General features: G+C 34.0%; 3 protein-coding genes across 3 annotated transcripts in view; all 3 read left to right on the top strand.

Annotated features, from left to right (window-relative positions):
- Positions 1-62: 62 nt before the first annotated feature.
- Positions 63-4,410, top strand: LOC141336262 (deoxynucleoside triphosphate triphosphohydrolase SAMHD1-like). Its single transcript, XM_073841817.1, has 14 exons — positions 63-68; positions 558-718; positions 1,237-1,352; positions 1,452-1,523; positions 1,715-1,746; positions 1,873-2,034; positions 2,106-2,200; positions 2,401-2,509; positions 2,870-2,961; positions 3,139-3,251; positions 3,473-3,609; positions 3,719-3,811; positions 3,955-4,059; positions 4,261-4,410. Exons 1-14 carry the CDS (start codon positions 63-65, stop codon positions 4,408-4,410), a joined length of 1,443 nt encoding a protein of 480 aa, XP_073697918.1.
- A 2,533-nt stretch (positions 4,411-6,943) lies between these two features.
- On the top strand, positions 6,944-13,379 carry LOC141336259 (deoxynucleoside triphosphate triphosphohydrolase SAMHD1-like). Its single transcript, XM_073841814.1, has 14 exons — positions 6,944-6,982; positions 9,634-9,794; positions 10,011-10,126; positions 10,411-10,482; positions 10,669-10,700; positions 10,834-10,977; positions 11,049-11,149; positions 11,350-11,458; positions 11,819-11,910; positions 12,088-12,200; positions 12,439-12,575; positions 12,685-12,777; positions 12,921-13,025; positions 13,227-13,379. Exons 1-14 carry the CDS (start codon positions 6,944-6,946, stop codon positions 13,377-13,379), a joined length of 1,467 nt encoding a protein of 488 aa, XP_073697915.1.
- A 6,486-nt stretch (positions 13,380-19,865) lies between these two features.
- LOC141336257 (deoxynucleoside triphosphate triphosphohydrolase SAMHD1-like) overlaps positions 19,866-20,108 on the top strand; it is an 8,265-nt gene continuing 8,022 nt past the window's right edge. Inside the window, exon 1 of the mRNA XM_073841809.1 lies at positions 19,866-19,953. Coding sequence (XP_073697910.1) covers positions 19,866-19,953 — 88 coding nt within the window. The remainder of the gene's footprint in view (positions 19,954-20,108) is intronic.

Genomic DNA, 20,108 nt, shown 5'->3' with positions numbered 1-20,108 from the left:
AAAAGAACAACGAAGTGCGCTGAGGATTTGCAGGAATGCTCCTTACGCTTTCAGAGTTCACCATGAAGGCAAGTGACATTAAAAGGAAGCAAAAAATCTCCTCTATGCAAAATTAGAGCAAAATTTAAAATCATGTCCTGCTCATGACTTGTGTGGAGATGTTATTTACCACATAGGAACGTATTTGATAATGGTACTGTTTTACTTGCAGTTTAGGACCTAATAATATCTGCAGTGCAAATAATGTTCAGACATATACTGTGACACATCATTGCATATTTTGTCATTTGTCCTGCTGCAGACATTTATCACCTAAACATTTGCACACCATGAGAGCTATAAATGTATTTACATAGGACGTATTAATATCAAAGTCCATAGCCGTTTTATAACCTCCAGTAATCATGCAGTGTCACTATAAATTATGATCCATGTTTTCAAAATATTGGTTTCACATCTCAAAACAGCATCTTTAGGTTCTGTGTAGTTATTATCTTAACCCAGTTGGTTGTTATAAGGTAAAACCTGAAAGCAAAATGATGTCTTTTGTCTTGTAGATCTTCAACGACCCCATTCACGGACACATGGAGCTGCACCCGCTGCTGGTGAAGATCATTGACACTCCTCAGTTTCAGAGACTGAGACACATCAAACAGCTGGGAGGAGTATATCTGGTGTATCCGGGTGCTTCTCACAATCGCTTTGAACACTCTCTTGGGTGAGATATTATTATAATCAAAGGTTATAATAATTAGTTCAATTGGAAAATGTTAGCTTTCTGAGCCTTCAATACTGCAAAACTGTGGAGATCTTGTTGTAAACATTCAACATTCAATTATTGCATTGTATAACCAATCACACTGTAAAAAAAATGTTTCAAAAAGTTGTTTCAACTTAAAATAATTTGTTACCTTGCTGACTTAAAATTTTTAGTTCACTCAATTTGAAATGTTAAGTTACTAAATGTTAATTTAAGTGACAACAGGAATACTTTAGTTGACTAAACTAAAAAATTTAAGTCAGTGGGGTAACAAATTTTTTTGAGTTGAAACAACTTTTTGAAACATTTTTTTACAGTGTGATTGGTTATACAATGCAATAATTGAATGTTGAAGGTTTACAACAAGATCTCCACAGTTTTGCAGTATTGAAGGAACTTTTTTTTTTTTTTTTTTTTTTTTTTTTTTACAGTGTAGTAAGCTCAGTTAAAACTAACATGTTGTTTGTGTGTGTCAGTGTGGCATATTTAGCAGGTTGTCTGGTGAAGACTCTTCATGACAATCAGCCAGAGCTTAAAATTACCAAACAGGATATCCTGTGTGTTCAGATCGCTGGTCTGTGCCATGACTTGGGTAAGGAGCACTTTGGCTTATGGAAAGTAAAAATAATTTAGCAAATTGTAAAAAAAAAACAAACAAAAAACAACAACCTCATTCCTTTAACTTTCTTAGGTCATGGTCCATTTTCTCATGCATTTGATGGCCTGGTTATTCCTAAAGCCAAAAAAATAAAAACTACTAAAGGTAAAGTACTTGTAAGATTCTAGGACCTAAATGTGTGAAATTAAACCAGACAGGTCTGTGAACATTCTAGTTTTTTCCTCATATTGTTGTTTTATTTGGACATGCGGAACTGTTACCCAACAATACACTGTTTGTTGGGACAGTGTAAATGAACTTGAAATGTTTTGTTATGACCTGGTTCTTTTTCTTAGGCTTGCCTGATGACATCCCTGAAAAGTGGAAGGTGAGCAGTTTTACTAACTAATCGAAAAAAAGTTAAAGTTAAATACAATAGACATTGAATTTGACAGTAGACTGCATACACATTGACTCCTCTGGTCATCTATAATCTTTTTGTCTTTACCAACAGCATGAGCAGATGTCAGTTCAGATGGTCGATGACATTTTGAAGAGTCTGAAGGCTGAGAATGAAGACGTGTTGAAAGAACATGGACTGGATGATAAAGACGTCACTTTCATTAAAGAGTTAATCGAAGGGGCAAAAACTGCAGAGGTACCTACTGATTCTCCAGTGTTTAAGTCAACTTGACAGTTCAGTAAAATATTGTGTGAATTACTTACAGCTTTTTCTTTTCTGTTCAGTATAAGGGCAGAGATAAAGATAAGTCCTTCTTGTATGAGATTGTGGCAAATAAACAGAACGGCATCGATGTGGACAAATGGGACTATTTTGCACGGTAAATATGATGAAGAAAATAAATTACATAATCTTACAAAATGCCAAGAAATCATACTGAATAATATTATTATTGTTATATTTAACAACTTTAATTCAGCCTTGTCTTAGCCTTTTGATAGTCTGACATACAGATATACATCAACAAGCTGGATTAAAGATCATCCTTTCATTTACCCATTTCTAATGCTCATTTGACAGAGACTGTCATCACCTGGGCATTCGAAACAGCTTTGATCATCAGCGTCTGCTGAGGTTTGTTCGAGTCTGTGAAGTGAAAGAAAGAAAACACATCTGCTTCAGAGACAAGGTGCCTGATTCAGTGATCACTCTATTCCCTAAAGCCACTTGATGTGCAAAGCATCTTACCTTAAAGTACATGACTGCAGATGAAATACAACCATGATCAGATGATAAGAGCTGGTCATTTGTAACTCCAATAAGAGTAGTCTTAATCCTGGCTGGAAATCTTTACAGACACCATTTTTCTGTAAAAATGAACACTAGTATCTTTGACAGAAAAGGGAGATTCAAGACTGGTCTGTAATTAATCAAATAGTTGGGGTCAAGTTGTGTGTTTTTTTAATGAGAGGCTTAATATCAGATTTAATGTGAGCAGTACTTTATATGATCCTGATCTCTGACACACTGATGTTTGTCTGTCTAACAGGAGGCTGATAATGTTTATGACATGTTTCGCACCCGATACACTCTCCATCGACAGGCCTATCAGCACAAGATCGCAAACATCATCGAAGACATGTGAGTCTCTCTGTGCAAGAAGAGGATGTGGATATAAAACACATAGATGTGATTAATCCATGATCAGACAATATATTAACATCCTGCATCACTTGTTCTTCAGCATTAGGTAACTGACTGTGTTCCTTTTGCATGATTGAAACACTAACTTGCCTGTTTTTTTTTTTTCTGTGTTAGGCTTGCAGAAGCGCTCATACGAGCCGATCGTGATCTTCATGAAGGAAAACCTAAAGATATGCTGAAGATTTCTGAAGCCATAAAGACGGCAGAGGACTACAGCAAACTCACAGGTCAGCTGAAAAACTATGGTAGATTTTACCTGTAGTACATAGTTCATCTTGAATAAGAATAAACCATTAAAAACATACTTTTTTTTTTTTTTTTTGATTTATGGTTATTTGTCTAAATACAAAAAAAAAAAAAAATCATATAATTATTATTATTGTTTGCATATAAGACATTTTCAGAAAAGCCTGTTTTGATGATAATAATGAATCTTCCGTTCTGTCAGATGAGATCTTTGAGCAGATCTTGTCCTCCACTGCTGACAATCTGAAAGAAGCTCGAGAAATCTTGAACAAGATCATCAGGAGAAAGCTGCCAAAGTTTGTTGGAGAAGCTCGTCTGACTGAGAAAAACATATCAAAGGTTGGACAGAAATGAAAAAAAAAAAAAATTTGAAAAAAAAAAAAAAACATGGTTTAGTGATATTAGCATAATGATCATGATCTTTTTAACACTGACTTTCTCAAATCAGGAAAAGCTGCCAGAAACATGGAAAGATGCAGTAGAGAAGTACAAATCTACTGACCCGACTGTTTCTCTGAAAGCTGAAGATTTCTCAGTTCATGTAAGTTATGATGTATTTCAGTGCTGATTTGCAAACTTAAAATATATTGGAGGCTTTGTAACTGAAATAAGATGCTCAGCTGTTCACTGAATTCACCCCTTCATCTCTCCCTTCATTCCTTCACAAACTATTTCATCTCTCAGGTGGTTGATCTGGATCATGGCATGAAGGACAAAAACCCCATTGAACATGTCTATTTCTACAGCAAGAGGAAACCCAATGAAGCGTCTCCCATTAAAGATTATCAGGTACTCATGACAGTTTATTTCAGATCATCAAGTGTTCATCATAATTTAGTCAAATAAGTGTGATTAATTCCTCACTAAAGTACAATACAGGAGCTTAAATCAATGTATTGTTTGAATGCTGGACTGATGTTTATAGTGTAGGTAATTTACTCCATGTTCAAGTTTCCTTACAATAGAAACTCATTTGTCTCATACTGTCAGCTGTCCAGTTTCCTGCCTAAGAGGTTTAATGAAGAGCTGGTCAGAGTTTACTACGAAATAACTGATGGGAATAAAGAGGAGGAGAAGAAGAAGGTGGAGGAGGCTGAGAAGTGCTTTCACATCTGGTGCGACTCCAAATTTGGTTTATAGTGACATTTGAAGTTATGGCTGTGTCTGTAATTTCACTCATTGTTTAATTCATGATCTATAGGGGTAGTTTATTTACAAGTAGACAAAATATCAAATAAACCTTGCTCATCTTCATGTTACTGAACAAACATACAGACAGAAAAAAAAACTATAATGTAAAAGAAGTTAACTGGGAGTAGTACTGATTTTATGAGAATTGCAAATGTATCAAACACACTTCTATTTGATCAGTGTAGAGCTTGCCGCTGTCTGCATAAACAGTGACCAACAGAGGTCTCTATCAGCTCTTATCATCTGCGCTTCATCTAGACTTTTATTTTGTAAATGTTCCCCTGAGTCACTTTGCACCTGCTTTAGTTATAATGCTCTGTTTGATATTGAATGTTGAATCAATCATACTGTAATCTCCAGCATCACCAGTTTCATATGAATCCTCAGTTTAGTTTGCTTTGCATTTGTTGGTATATCCTGAACTTGTGTGTCTAAATAGAAGCTGTAAGAAATCTCAAGAGATAATTATGACATACTAAATTGTAATTATGCAACTGAAATTGACATGAAAGGTTGAAATCATGATTAAAAAAATCATTCTGAAATAAAACATGTAAATTGTGATGTGAAATAATAAATCATAATTATGCAATAAAAAAGTTTAAATTATGGGTCTGTATGTTATAGTTGTGACATAAAAAGTCAGTTGACATAAAACATAACAAGAACTTTTGCAGTCATCTGACAGAATAATAGCAATCCAATGAGTGATGCTGTTTGTGGAGCAAAAAATGCTTTTCTTACTTTGATTTTTTGTCTTGTTTCCAGCCAACCTATCTAAAAATTATGGATTTTCTAGATGAGTGAAAGTTATGTTCTTGTTTTCAGAAAACAAAACAGGTTAAAATTAAGGAAGTTTTTGCTTAGAACAAGCAAAATAATCTGCCAATGTGGTAAAATAAAAAATCTTATTTCAAACAGAAAACAAGATTATTTTTCTTACCCTATTGGCAGATTATTTTGCTTGTTTCAAGCTAAAACACTTAATTTTGACTTGTTTTGTTTTCCAAAAACAAGACAGTTTTACTCATCTAGAATTTCCTTTTTGATTTAAGAATTCTTAGATATTTGACTGGAAACAAGACAAAAAAAAATCTAAGTAAGAAAAACATTATTTGCAGAGTGCTGAGATCTTGAGAGATTTAATGTCTTCTTTGATTTCAACTGAATTCAAGGCTGTGGCTGGAAGTCACTTGTTTCTTTTAGCACTTGTTACTCCAGATGATAGTCTTTGACTGTTTTTCCATTACTGGTAAACGTTTGGCACACTGTGCTGGCACGCATTTTTCATCATTTTTTACACGAGATGGAGAACTCATTTCACCGTCAATGTCCTCAAACTTTCTTAAAAAGTGTTGAGAGACTGACTGACCTTTTTTTGTGGAAAAAGGAGATTATCTAATTCAGATCTTTACTTTTCGACAGACATGCAAACAAAGAAAAATGTAGTTGAGTAAATGAGGGAATTTCATTTAACGGGTGGATTATCCATTGTACACTTTAGTACAGCTACATTACAATAATTAATGTGGTCACTATATATTAGGTGGCCTTATAATGTACTTGCATCAGAAAATAAGTACAATGTACTTAATGTGGTCATATTGCATTGCACTTTTGCTCCTATTAAGGTGGGTTATGGGTAAGGTTGGGGACAGGTTTGGTGGTATGGGTAGGTTTAAGGGTGGGTTAGGGTGTAAGGGATGGGTCAACAGTGGTAATTACAGAAATTAATTACAAATGTAATTACATATAGGTTTTTAAAAAAGATAAGTGCAATGTAAAAACATGTAATAAGTACATTATAACAAATGATTAATTTAAATGTAAGTGCATAGTATAGTTAAGGCCACCTATTGTAAAGGGGGACTATTAATGTTATTAAGTATGCACATTTAATTTGCTGTAGAATAACTGCAGGACAGCTTATGATACGGGCATTTTAATTACCAATAATATAAATATAGATATTGTGCACTGCTGTACTTTTAGGTTATTTTAGCTAAAATTCATTGCAACCACAAACTTCCTGCAGCTTTCCACTGTAACTGAAGAGCACTTGATAGCAGCTATACTTCTCTTTCATGCATTTTCTCGAATATTCGTAAGTTAATGTTTACTTTTAAACAAACATTTGAAACACAATTTTCAGATATGTGTTATATTTATTACTCGCTTATTTTCGTCTACTTTCACTTTCGTTTTTAACTCCGCTCAAATGAAATAGACTCCCTCTAGTGGCGCAGAGCAGCAGCACATTCTCAAGTGAAACTAAGCTGCTTTATGCGACTGAAGACAGTATGAATGATAATTAAACTTCACATGGGAACTATATATCAGAACCGTTTAATGTGGTTAGACAAGGAAAATAAAGCTTAATGCTGATATTTAGCGCTATGTTTCGTGACAAACACTACTAAGTCTTTCATAACTCCATTCATCTAATCATAATGAATCAACTAACATTGACTCTACATCCATAATGCCTCTGAACACGTCCTTCCACAAACAGAGATGGCCTGTATTACTCAGTAAATATGAGATCATTTCACTGACAGCTGTGTTGTAAAAAGCTTTGGTGTACAATGTAAATAAAATATTTTTAAAACCAAATATAGATTCCATTCGTGGCTAGAAATCACATTATGCTATAGTGCTTAAAAATAAAACCAATTGCACGTAAACCTGAAAGGGCATGTGTAAGAGTTACAGAAGACACAGCTCAGATAACAGACATAGAATTCATTTACAAAGACATTATTAAACATAGAAGCATTTGCAAAATGACATCAGTGGATGCATTAACAAAATGAGGTTTGTATTATATTGTACTGTTCTTTGAACCCAATAAAACTAGACTGACGTCTTATTTATTTTTATTTAACTGAAAAATACAAAACATCTGATTGTTACATTTATCAATGCACTAGCGGTTATTCAGTAGGCACTTGACAATAGAGCGAGAGAGACATGAGTGTTGTTTGTAGTGATTTGGTTGTCTTTCATTATTTTGTCTTGGTTGTCATTGACTGAGATACGAAGGACACTGATACCATTGATCAAGATGATGATGATCATGATTGTTATTATTCAGATTTGCATTGACAGAGGAAGGCTTTGGTGATTCAATTCTGACACATTTTTAAATATACACCCTTAGAATCACCAAAAGGAGAAAATCACAATTTTTAAGCAACCTATATACACTGTAAAAAACAACCTATAGAATCTACTCAATAAAATGAGGTAAACTGATGTAACAATTTGCACTCAGTTTGTTTGGGTAGATTCTATCCTATATATCTGAGTAAAGAATACCTGAATTTAAGAATCTACTCAATAAAATGGGGTAAACTGATGTAACAATTTACACAGTTTGTTTGGGTAGATTCTATCCTATATATCTGAGTAAAGAATACCTGAATTTATCAGCTAAGAAAAACAAAAAAAAAGTAGGTAAAGTCTACACAGCAAAAAGCACAGTATTAAATGAACTCTCCCAGGAGTTTATTTGAGTCCATACTCAGAGTGTTAAAATCAACACTGAAGCAGTGTCAAAGCTAATCAGGTAATTAAGTGATTCATTGAGTGGTGATTGAAAATGATTGAAGACACCAAAATTTTTATGTCACCATTATAGAGGTCAGTGTTAGCATTAGTTGGGCTCTTGACCTGTAGCTCTTTAGCATTAAGCTTTAAACCAGCCAAACAAGCTAAAGAGCAAAAGTCATGCAGTGGTGATAATTCTGGTTTAAAATAAGCTTAATTTGAGCCACTGGAATCGTTTAGAGTGTAGTCTTTCAGTTCTATATTTATTACAACTGCATTGGGGTTTCACAGCAGCAAAATGAAGCTTGTTTGTTTTTTTTTATTGGCCTTTTTACAAGCTCCTCTCATCAAAAAAAAATTAAAAGTTGCTCTTTTAGGCACACACAGACATCAGGAATCAGCATATGAATCTCAACAATGGTGACAAACAGCATATTCAGAAACAGATCAACTCTAAACATCACGGAAATAATCAGCTCATAATTTATTCATGCCGCAATGCATGATGGGAGACACGGATGAGTTTTGATTGGCTACAACATACGTTTTTGATGGTCACCATTGTTGTGATTCTCATGCTGATTGTTGATGTCTGTGTGTCTATATCTAAAATATGTGTATATTTTTGTCAAAATAAGCTTGAAAATTAATACTCTGATTAATCCAGCCTAATTAACATAAAATATAATTTAGTTATTCTGGTCATTACATTATGACTTTGTCAAAGCATGTTCAACACCACATAATCTAATTTCTCCTGGTTTGTCTGACCGTTATAACTCAATTAGAGCACCCAAACAAAACCTAATGTTAAGAAGTTGATGGTAAAGAGCTAAACTAATGCTGACACTGACCTCTATAATGGTGACTTACAAAATTAGATTTTCTCCTTTTGGTGATTCTGCTTTTTAACATCAGGTCTTTAATAATGGTCAATCACCACTCAATGAATCACTTAATTACCTCAATAACTCTAACACTGCTTCAGTGTTCATTTTAATACTCTGAGTATGGACTCAAACTATTGGGAGAGTTCATTTAATACTGGGCTTTTTGCTGTGTAGACTTTACCTACTTTTTTTAGTTTGTCTTAGCTGATCAATTCAGGTATTCTTTACTCAGATATATAGGATAGAATCTACCCAAACAAACTGTGCAAATTGTTACATCAGTTTACCCCATTTTATTGAGTAGATTCTATAGGTTGTTTTTTACAGTGTGGAGATGTTATTTACCACATAGGAACGTATTTGATAATGGTACTGTTTTACTTGCAGTTTAGGACCTAATAATATCTGCAGTGCAAATAATGTTCAGACATATACTGTGACACATCATTGCATATTTTGTCATTTGTCCTGCTGCAGACATGTATCACCTAAACATTTGCACACCATGAGAGCTATAAATGTATTTACATAGGATGTATTAATATCAAAGTCCATAGCCGTTTTATAACCTCCAGTAATCATGCAGTGTCACTATAAATTATGATCCATGTTTTCAAAATATTGGTTTCACATCTCAAAACAGCATCTTTAGGTTCTGTGAAGTTATTATCTTAACCCAGTTGGTTGTTATAAGTTAAAACCTGAAAGCAAACTGATGTCTTTTGTCTTGTAGATCTTCAATGACCCCATTCACGGACACATGGAGATGAACCCGCTGCTGGTGAAGATCATTGACACTCCTCAGTTTCAGAGACTGAGACGCATCAAACAACTGGGAGGGAAATACCTGGTGTATCCTGGTGCTTCTCACAATCGCTTTGAACACTCTCTTGGGTGAGATATTATTATAATTAAAGGCTTTAATAATTAGGTCAGTTGTAAAATACGGTATTAGCTTTCTGAGCCTTCAATACCACGAAACTGTAGAGAGTTGGTTGTAAACATTCAACTGAATCTCTATATCTTTCAGTCATTCATTAAAATGATTATTGTGTTGTATAACCAATCAGTAAGCTCAGTTAAAACTAACATGTTGTTTGTGTGTGTCAGCGTGGCATATTTAGCAGGTTGTCTGGTGAAGACTCTTCATGACAATCAGCCAGAGCTTAAAATTACCAAACAGGATTTCCTATGTGTTCAGATCGCTGGTCTGTGCCATGACTTGGGTAAGGAGCACTTAGGCTTATGGAAAGTAAAAATAATTTAGCAAATCGTAAAAAAATAACATAAATAAATAAATAAAACCTGAATAAATAATATATTACATATAATAATAAAATCTTATTATCATATTTGTGTTGATTTTATTATTATTATTATTAAGATTAAATATCAGGAGTAACAACAGACATTTAAATATTTAAGTTTTGTCTTTTATTTTATTTTCTACAAAAATCTTACTATTTTTGTATTTCTTATGGGAGTAACTTTTTTTATTTTTATTTCTTAGGTCATGGACCATTTTCTCATGTATTTGATGGCCTCGTTATTCCTAAAGCCAAAAAAATAAAAAATATTAAAGGTAAAGTGCCAGTTTGAAGTTAAATCATATTGGGTCTGTAACATTAACCCCCCCCCCCCCCCCCCCCCCCTCATATCCTTGTTTTATTTGGACATGCAGAACTGTTACCCAACAATACACTGTTTGTTGGGACAGTATAAATTAACTTGAAATGTTTTGCTATGACCTGTTTTTTTTTTTCCTTAGGCTTGCCTGATGACATCCCTGAAAAGTGGAAGGTGAGCAGTTTTAAATAATCAATAAATCCTTAATTAGGTTAAATAAATACAATAGACATTGAATTTGATAGTAGATTGCACATCGACTCCTTGGTCATATATGCATTTATGATCTTTTTGTCTTTACCAACAGCATGAGCAGATGTCAGTTCAGATGTTTGATGCCATTGTGAAGAGTCTGAAGGCTGAGAATGAAGACGTGTTGAAAGAACATGGACTGGATGATAAAGACGTCACCTTCATTAAAGAGTTAATCGAAGGGGCAAAAACTGCAGAGGTACATACTGATTCTTGACAATTCAGTAAAATACAGTGTGAATTACTTACAACCTTTGTTTTTCTGTTCAGTGGACATACAAGGGCAGAGATGAAGACAAGTCCTTCTTGTATGAGATTGTGGCAAATAAACAGAACGGCATCGATGTGGACAAATGGGACTATTTTGCACGGTAAATATGATGAAGAAAATAAATTACATAATCTTACAAAATGCCAAGAAATCATACTGAATAATATTATTATTGTTATATTTAACAACTTTAATTCAGCCTTGTCTTAGCCTTTTGATAGTCTGACATACAGATATACATCAACAAGCTGGATTAAAGATCATCCTATCATTTACCCATTTCTAATGCTCATTTGACAGAGACTGTCATCACCTGGGCATTCGAAACAGCTTTGATCATCAGCGTCTGCTGAGGTTTGTTCGAGTCTGTGAAGTGAACGGAAGAAAACACATCTGCTTCAGAGACAAGGTGCCTGATTCAGTGATCACTCTATTCCCTAAAGCCACTTGATGTGCAAAGCATCTTACCTTAAAGTACATGACTGCAGATGAAATAAAACCATGATCAGATGATAAGAGCTGGTCATTTGTAACTCCAATAAGAGTAGTCTTAATCCTGGCTGGAAATCTTTACAGACACCATTTTTCTGTAAAAAGGAACACTAGTATCTTTGACAGAAAAGGGAGATTCAAGACTGGTCTGTAATTAATTAAATAGTTGGGGTCAAGTTGTGTGTTTTTTTAATGAGAGGCTTAATATCAGATTTAATGTGAGCAGTACTTTATATGATCCTGATCTCTGACACACTGATGTCTGTCTGTCTAACAGGAGGCTGATAATGTTTATGACATGTTTCGCACCCGATACACTCTCCATCGACAGGCCTATCAGCACAAGATCTGCAACATCATTGAAGACATGTGAGTCTCTCTGTGCAAGAAGAGGATGTGGATATAAAACACATAGATGTGATTATCCATGATCAGACAATATATTGATATCCTGCATCACTTGTTCTTCAGCATTAGGCAACTTACTGTGTTCCTTTTGCATGATTGAAACACTAACTTGCCTGTTTTTTTTTTTCTCTGTGTTAGGCTTGCAGAAGCACTCATACGAGCCGATCGTGATCTTCATGAAGGAAAACCTAAATATATGCTGAAGATTTCTGAAGCCATAAAGACGGCAGAGGACTACAGCAAACTCACAGGTCAGCTGAACCCAGCACTAAACAAAAAAGAAGAAATATGGTAGATTTTACCTGTAGTACATAGTTCATCTTGAATAAGAATAAACCATTAAAAACATACTTTTTTTTTTTTTTTAGATTTATGGTTATTTGTCTAAACACACACAAAAAAATCATATAATTATTATTATTGTTTGCATATAAGACATTTTCAGAAAAGCCTGTTTTGATGATAATAATGAATCTTCCGTTCTGTCAGATGAGATCTTTGAGCAGATCTTGTCCTCCACTGCTGACAATCTGAAAGAAGCTCGAGAAATCTTGAACAAGATCATCAGGAGAAAGCTGCCAAAGTTTGTTGGAGAAGCTCGTCTGACTGAGAAAAACATATCAAAGGTTGGACAGAAATGAAAAAAAAAAAAAATTTGAAAAAAAAAAAAAAACATGGTTTAGTGATATTAGCATAATGATCATGATCTTTTTAACACTGACTTTCTCAAATCAGGAAAAGCTGCCAGAAACATGGAAAGATGCAGTAGAGAAGTACAAATCTACTGACCCGACTGTTTCTCTGAAAGCTGAAGATTTCTCAGTTCATGTAAGTTATGATGTATTTCAGTGCTGATTTGCAAACTTAAAATATATTGGAGGCTTTGTAACTGAAATAAGATGCTCAGCTGTTCACTGAATTCACCCCTTCATCTCTTCCTTCATTCCTTCACAAACTATTTCATCTCTCAGGTGGTTGATCTGGATCATGGCATGAAGGACAAAAACCCCATTGAACATGTCTATTTCTACAGCAAGAGGAAACCCAATGAAGCGTCTCCCATTAAAGATTATCAGGTACTCATGACAGTTTATTTCAGATCATCAAGTGTTCATCATAATTTAGTAAAATAAGTGTGATTAATTCCTCACTAAAGTACAATACAGGAGCTTAAATCAATGTATTGTTTGAATGCTGGACTGATGTTTATAGTGTAGGTAATTTACTCCATGTTCAAGTTTCCTTACAATAGAATCTCATTTGTCTCATACTGTCAGCTGTCCAGTTTCCTGCCTAAGAGGTTTAATGAAGAGCTGGTCAGAGTTTACTACAAAATAACTGATGGGAATAAAGAGGAGGAGAAGAAGAAGTTGGAGGAGGCTGAGAAGTGCTTTCACAACTGGTGCAAATCCAAATTTGAACTTAAATAATGTGTGTATGGTTTATAGTGACATTTACGGTTATGGCTGTGTCTGTAATTTCACTCATTGTTGAATTAATAATCTATAGGGGTAGTTTATTTACAAGTAGACAAAATATCAAATAATCCTTGCTCATCTTCATGTTACTGAACAAACATACAGACAGAAAAAAAAAACTATAATGGAAAAAAAGTTAAATAGGAGTAGTACTGATATTATGAGAATTGCAAATGATTTAAGCACACTTCTATTTGATCAGTGGAAAGCTTGCCGCTGTCTGCATAAACAGTGACCAGCAGAGGTCTCTATCAGCTCTTATCATCTGCGCTTCAGCTAGACTTTTATTTTGTAAATGTTCCCCTGAGTCACTTTGCACCTGCTTTAGCTATAATGCTCTGCTTGATATTGAATGTTGAATCAATTATACTGTAATCTCCAGCATCATCAGTTTCATATGAATCCTCAGTTTAGTTTGCTTTGCATTTGTTGGTTTAAAGCACTTATTCGAACTTGTGTGTCTAAATAAAAGCTGTAAGAAATCTCAAGAGATAATTATGACATACTAAATTGTAATTATGAGACTGAAATTGACATGAAAGGTTGAAATCATGATTAAAAAAATCATTATGACATAAAACATGTAAATTGTGATGTGAGAAAATAAATCATAATTATGCAATAAAAAAGTTTAAATTATGGGTCTGTATGTTATAGTTGTGACATAAAAAGTCAGTTGACATAAAACATAACAAGAACTTTTGCAGTCATCTGACAGAATAATAGCAATCCAATGAGTGATGCTGTTTGTGGAGCAAAAAATGCTTTTCTTACTTTGATTTTTTGTCTTGTTTCCAGCCAACCTATCTAAAAATTATGGATTTTCTAGATGAGTGAAAGTTATGTTCTTGTTTTCAGAAAACAAAACAGGTTAAAATTAAGGAAGTTTTTGCTTAGAACAAGCAAAATAATCTGCCAATGTGGTAAAATAAAAAATCTTATTTCAAACAGAAAACAAGATTATTTTTCTTACCCTATTGGCAGATTATTTTGCTTGTTTCAAGCTAAAACACTTAATTTTGACTTGTTTTGTTTTCCAAAAACAAGACAGTTTTACTCATCTAGAATTTCCTTTTTGATTTAAGAATTCTTAGATATTTGACTGGAAACAAGACAAAAAAAAATCTAAGTAAGAAAAACATTATTTGCAGAGTGCTGAGATCTTGAGAGATTTAATGTCTTCTTTGATTTCAACTGAATTCAAGGCTGTGGCTGGAAGTCACTTGTTTCTTTTAGCACTTGTTACTCCAGATGATAGTCTTTGACTGTTTTTCCATTACTGGTAAACGTTTGGCACACTGTGCTGGCACGCATTTTTCATCATTTTTTACACGAGATGGAGAACTCATTTCACCGTCAATGTCCTCAAACTTTCTTAAAAAGTGTTGAGAGACTGACTGACCTTTTTTTGTGGAAAAAGGAGATTATCTATTTCAGATCTTTACTTTTCGACAGACATGCAAACAAAGAAAAATGTAGTTGAGTAAATGAGGGAATTTCATTTAACGGGTGGATTATCCATTGTACACTTTAGTACAGCTACATTACAATAATTAATGTGGTCACTATATATTAGGTGGCCTTATAATGTACTTGCATCAGAAAATAAGTACAATGTACTTAATGTGGTCATATTGCATTGCACTTTTGCTCCTATTAAGGTGGGTTATGGGTAAGGTTGGGGACAGGTTTGGTGGTATGGGTAGGTTTAAGGGTGGGTTAGGGTGTAAGGGATGGGTCAACAGTGGTAATTACAGAAATTAATTACAAATGTAATTACATATAGGTTTTTAAAAAAGATAAGTGCAATGTAAAAACATGTAATAAGTACATTATAACAAATGATTAATTTAAATGTAAGTGCATAGTATAGTTAAGGCCACCTAATGTAAAGGGGGACTATTAATGTTATTAAGTATGCCCATTTAATTTGCTGTAGAATAACTGCAGGACAGCTTATGATACGGGCATTTTAATTACCAATAATATAAATATAGATATTGTGCACTGCTGTACTTTTAGGTTATTTTAGCTAAAATTCATTGCAACCACAAACTTCCTGCAGCTTTCCACTGTAACTGAAGAGCACTTGATAGCAGCTATACTTCTCTTTCATGCATTTTCTCGAATATTCGTAAGTTAATGTTTACTTTTAAACAAACATTTGAAACACAATTTTCAGATATGTGTTATATTTATTACTCGCTTATTTTCGTCTACTTTCACTTTCGTTTTTAACTCCGCTCAAATGAAATAGACTCCCTCTAGTGGCGCAGAGCAGCAGCACATTCTCAAGTGAAACTAAGCTGCTTTATGCGACTGAAGACAGTATGAATGATAATTAAACTTCACATGGGAACTATATATCAGAACCGTTTAATGTGGTTAGACAAGGAAAATAAAGCTTAATGCTGATATTTAGCGCTATGTTTCGTGACAAACACTACTAAGTCTTTCATATACTCCATTCATCTAATCATAATGAATCAACTAACATTGACTCTACATCCATAATGCCTCTGAACACGTCCTTCCACAAACAGAGATGGCCTGTATTACTCAGTAAATATGAGATAATTTCACTGACAGCTGTGTTGTAAAAAGCTTTGGTGTACAATGTAAATAAAATATATTTAAAACCAAATATTGATTCCATTCGTGGCCAGAAATCACATTATGCTATAGTGCTTAAAAATAAAACCAATTGCACGTAAACCTGAAAGGACATGTGTAAGAGTTACAGAAGACAAAGCTCAGATAACAGACATAGAATTCATTTACAAAGACATTATTAAACATAGAAGCATTTGCAAAATGACATCAGTGGATGCATTAACAAAATGAGGTTTGTATTATATTTTATTGTTCTTTGAACCCAATAAAACTAGACTGACGTCTTATTTATTTTTATTTAGCTGAAAAATACAAAACATCTGATTGTTACATTTATCAATGCACTGGCGGCTATTCAGTAGTCACTTGACAATAGAGCACGATAGACATGAGTGTTGTTTGTAGTGATTTGGTTGTCTTTCATTATTTTGTCTTGGTTGTCATTGACTGAGATACGAAGGACACTGATACCATTGATCATGATGATGATGATGATGATGATTGTTATTATTCAGTTTTGCATTGATTAGTTAGATGTATGCTTTACAGAGGAAGGCTTTGGTGATTCAATTCTGACACATTAAATATACACCCTTAGAATCACCAAAAGGAGAAAATCACAATTTTTAAGCAACCTATATAGTAGTCAGTGTTTGCATTAGTTTGGCTCTTGATCCTTACATTTTTTACTTTAGATTGTGTTTGGTTGAGGTAAAACAGCCAGACAGGATTATGTTTTAATGCAGTCATTATTTGATTTGAAACATTGAATGCATCAAGAGTCTATTACCTGACTTATATTTCCAATAAAGGAATTATAATTCAAAGATTAGTTTCTAAATGAGTTCAGTCAAATAGTTATTGTAAACATTTAATACCAGACGTGTGATTCCACAACAAGAGATCCTGTCCATCTTTTTTATTTGTTTTTGAAGAATTTCTCACAAGCTGTCAATCATCACTTAATTAATTACTAATTATCTCAGTAACTTTAACTTTGTGTCAATTTAACACTTTCACACTCTTGTGCATGAACTCAAATAAACTACTGGGAGAGCTAATTTAACACTGGGCTTTTTGCTGTAAGGTGAAACGAAAAAATGAAAATATTTAAATTTAAATTAGTTATGTGTGGAATTATACACTGAAACTGTTTATTCATCCCTGGAGATTGTGTTGTGTATAACAGGTTTAGTGTTAACACGAGCGTGAGACAAACCACTCGAGAGTTTCCTTGTCAAAGAAGAAAAGAAAACTGTCAAACTATATCAATAACATAGAGAGGAAGAGAACATTTTCTTTTAGCACAAACATTACAACAAACAGGTTTTTAACAACAATCAGCACAGACTGCATTTTTACTTTAACTGAAAATGAGATTCAGCTGATCACTGAAAGTTCAAGAGATGTTTCCACTGAACCTTCATGACTTCCAGCCACAGCCTTACATGAAATCAGCTAAAATAAAAGAAGACGTTAAATCTCTCAAGTTCTCAGAGATTTAATGTCTAAATTAAAATGTTAACAAAATGGAAAACACTTAGGACTTTAACAATTTTTTTTTTTGATAAACAGAAAATAGTCTCTCTGAACTTCATCATTATCAACTAGCACATATCCTGCATTTTCATACAGAATATATCACATATCATAACTGACTCATCTAAAACATATTTCAAACATTTATGCTCATCACACCTTACTCAAAACAATTTATGGAGGTTAAAAGAGGCAAACAGCATGTTCGTTTACATTTACATGTATATTTACATTCATTTACAGTTTTTGGCCAAACTAATTTACAATTGAGCACATAAGCAAACACCAGCGATGCATCAAAAAGGAAAATAAACATTTTCAACCCCAGTTCCAAAAAAGTTGGGACATTGGGATATTTTGTATATGTAAAAAATTGTGATGGCTGCAACATTGATCACAATGATGTTGGCATCATTTTAACCATTAAAACATTAACATCTGATCCTCTGTAATTCTCAGTAACAGCAGGTGTTCATCACTAATGCACAATTACCTTTAACTCTTTGAGGACTTGGGATTTGACTTGAGACTTGAATAGAAGGACTCTGTGCCACTTCTTTTACTTTCTGACCCCTGGACTACCCACCTCTGCTTTCCTACCTCTTAAAGGTCCATTTTAGTACTTTGAAAGTATATATTGGTTTTTTTTCTGACAGTGTTTATGTCTTTGTACGATCACAATATATGCCTCCATATTATTGGTACATTCACACATATCACATGTTCTAGTCACTCATGGTGTTTGCTGTGCTGCTATACCATGACAGTCGTTGGGTTTGCATCTGTCACTGATGAAAGTCTGGATGGTCCCTTTGGTCTTTGGGACAGATTTTCCCAAAAACAAGTTGAACTGTGGACTCATCTGAGCTTTTGGACAATCTAAGTTGAGTTCTGGCCTAGAGAACCTGGCAGCATTACTGCATAGATTTGATGTATGGTTTTCTCCATCAGTAACAGCGATTCAAGTTTCATTTCTTAAAGCAACGGCAGACTGTGGTAAATGACAGTGGATTTCCAAAGTGCTCCTGAGCCTATGTGGCTATATTTAACATCGCAGCATGACGGCTTCTCATGCAATGCCATCTGAGGGCTCGAAAGTCACGCACATTCCCCTCAGGTTTCCTGCCTCGTCGTACACAGATTGGGATTTTCTGGATTCCCTGAATCTAGTTGGTGAAAGACCTAAATTCTTCATGATTTTACTTTGAGAAATGTGGTTTTTGATTTGTTTGACACTTCTCCCATTAAATTTGGCACAAAGCGATGAGCCATGATCCAGGCTCGCAGAGGCTGAAATTCACCTTTTATACCCAAACCTGATCCCCTCACCTATTAATTCATCTGCTTACTGTGAACTGTTTCAAAACATACTGATTTCTCACTAGAAATAACACCAAATACAAAAAGTTGGTCTAAAACACAAACTGACCACCAAATGCAACTTTCAGATGCCATGTTTATTTTTTTAGCTCACCTTTCATGGATTTAACACTGGATTGTGGGATATCAAAGGCAGCGAAGGATACATCTATGCTTTCTTCAAAAACTGATCAGATGAATGCATTTGAAAAGACCTGGAATGCATTCTCCAAAAAGCAGCATTTGGCTCTCGCCTGCTTCATCACAGATGCGGCGTGTTCGTTGAATGAGAAACGCATGCACAGTGGTTGGGGATAATAATCAGAAAAAATATTTTCAGTGATTAACAGCTTTGTATATGCAAGAGATAACTGTGATTCTCATTTTGGCACTGCTTTTGACATTTTTGCAATAAATTAATTATTAATTGCACTTTTTTTAATGCTATTGTTACTGAAACTGTAATTTTAAACCTATTATATATTTATATCCTTTTATATTTACTATAACAAGGTTATGTTTAGGTTAAGAGATCTAAAAGTCTACACCATTTATCAATAAAATGATGGAAGTGCATTGACACAAATATCTTTATGATATAAAATATTTGTAAATATTTATTATTATTTGTAAATATGTTGTCTTTTTTTTACCATTTAAATGTTTCAGTATCTAAATTGTACGTTTAGGTATAAATCAAAATGTACACATGTATGTTTTGTGCCTGTAAATGTTAAGCTCTAATACCTACACTGAAACAATGAAACCAGGCTGGTCTGAGACACACCCTCATAATGACAAGGCTTTCCTGAACATGTATTCTAGCGAGTTAAACGGCTGGAGCTGTGCAGTCTGTAAGCAGATAGACAGACTTTTATTGTTTCATCTGAGTTTTTAACAACCCACAAAAATAAAATAACAGAGAAGATGCCTCCATCTGAACAAGTCAGAAAAACTCACTCCGATTACAGGAAAAGTCTCTGCGATCTAAAAAAGTCCTATGAAGCAAGTCAAGGTAAGGGAAGACAGATATGTTGTGTGTGAATGTAAATGTAATGTTCATTTGTGTTTAGAGTCATTTTCTGTTTTCAAAATAGGTAAGCATGTAGATTACTTAAAAACAAAGCAACACATTATATCTAGTCTTTAAACTCCTGTCATCACATTACC

The sequence above is a fragment of the Garra rufa genome, chromosome 6 (genome assembly GCF_049309525.1).
Source record: "Garra rufa chromosome 6, GarRuf1.0, whole genome shotgun sequence".
Classification (NCBI taxonomy): Eukaryota; Metazoa; Chordata; class Actinopteri; order Cypriniformes; family Cyprinidae; genus Garra; species Garra rufa.
This window is presented reverse-complemented; position numbering and strand designations above follow the sequence as displayed.

What these genes read in the sequence shown, in the direction of transcription:
- LOC141336259 (XM_073841814.1), top strand. Translation starts at nt 6,944, where the DNA reads ATGCCTCTGAACACGTCCTTCCACAAACAGAGATGGCCT. An exon ending in CGCTTTGAACACTCTCTTGG is followed by an intron (nt 9,795 to 10,010) that starts GTGAGATATTAT and finishes TGTGTGTGTCAG; the next exon opens with CGTGGCATATTTAGCAGGTT. An exon ending in AAAAATAAAAAATATTAAAG is followed by an intron (nt 10,483 to 10,668) that starts GTAAAGTGCCAG and finishes TTTTTTCCTTAG; the next exon opens with GCTTGCCTGATGACATCCCT.
- LOC141336262 (XM_073841817.1), top strand. An exon ending in CGCTTTGAACACTCTCTTGG is followed by an intron (nt 719 to 1,236) that starts GTGAGATATTAT and finishes TGTGTGTGTCAG; the next exon opens with TGTGGCATATTTAGCAGGTT. An exon ending in AAATGGGACTATTTTGCACG is followed by an intron (nt 2,201 to 2,400) that starts GTAAATATGATG and finishes CTCATTTGACAG; the next exon opens with AGACTGTCATCACCTGGGCA.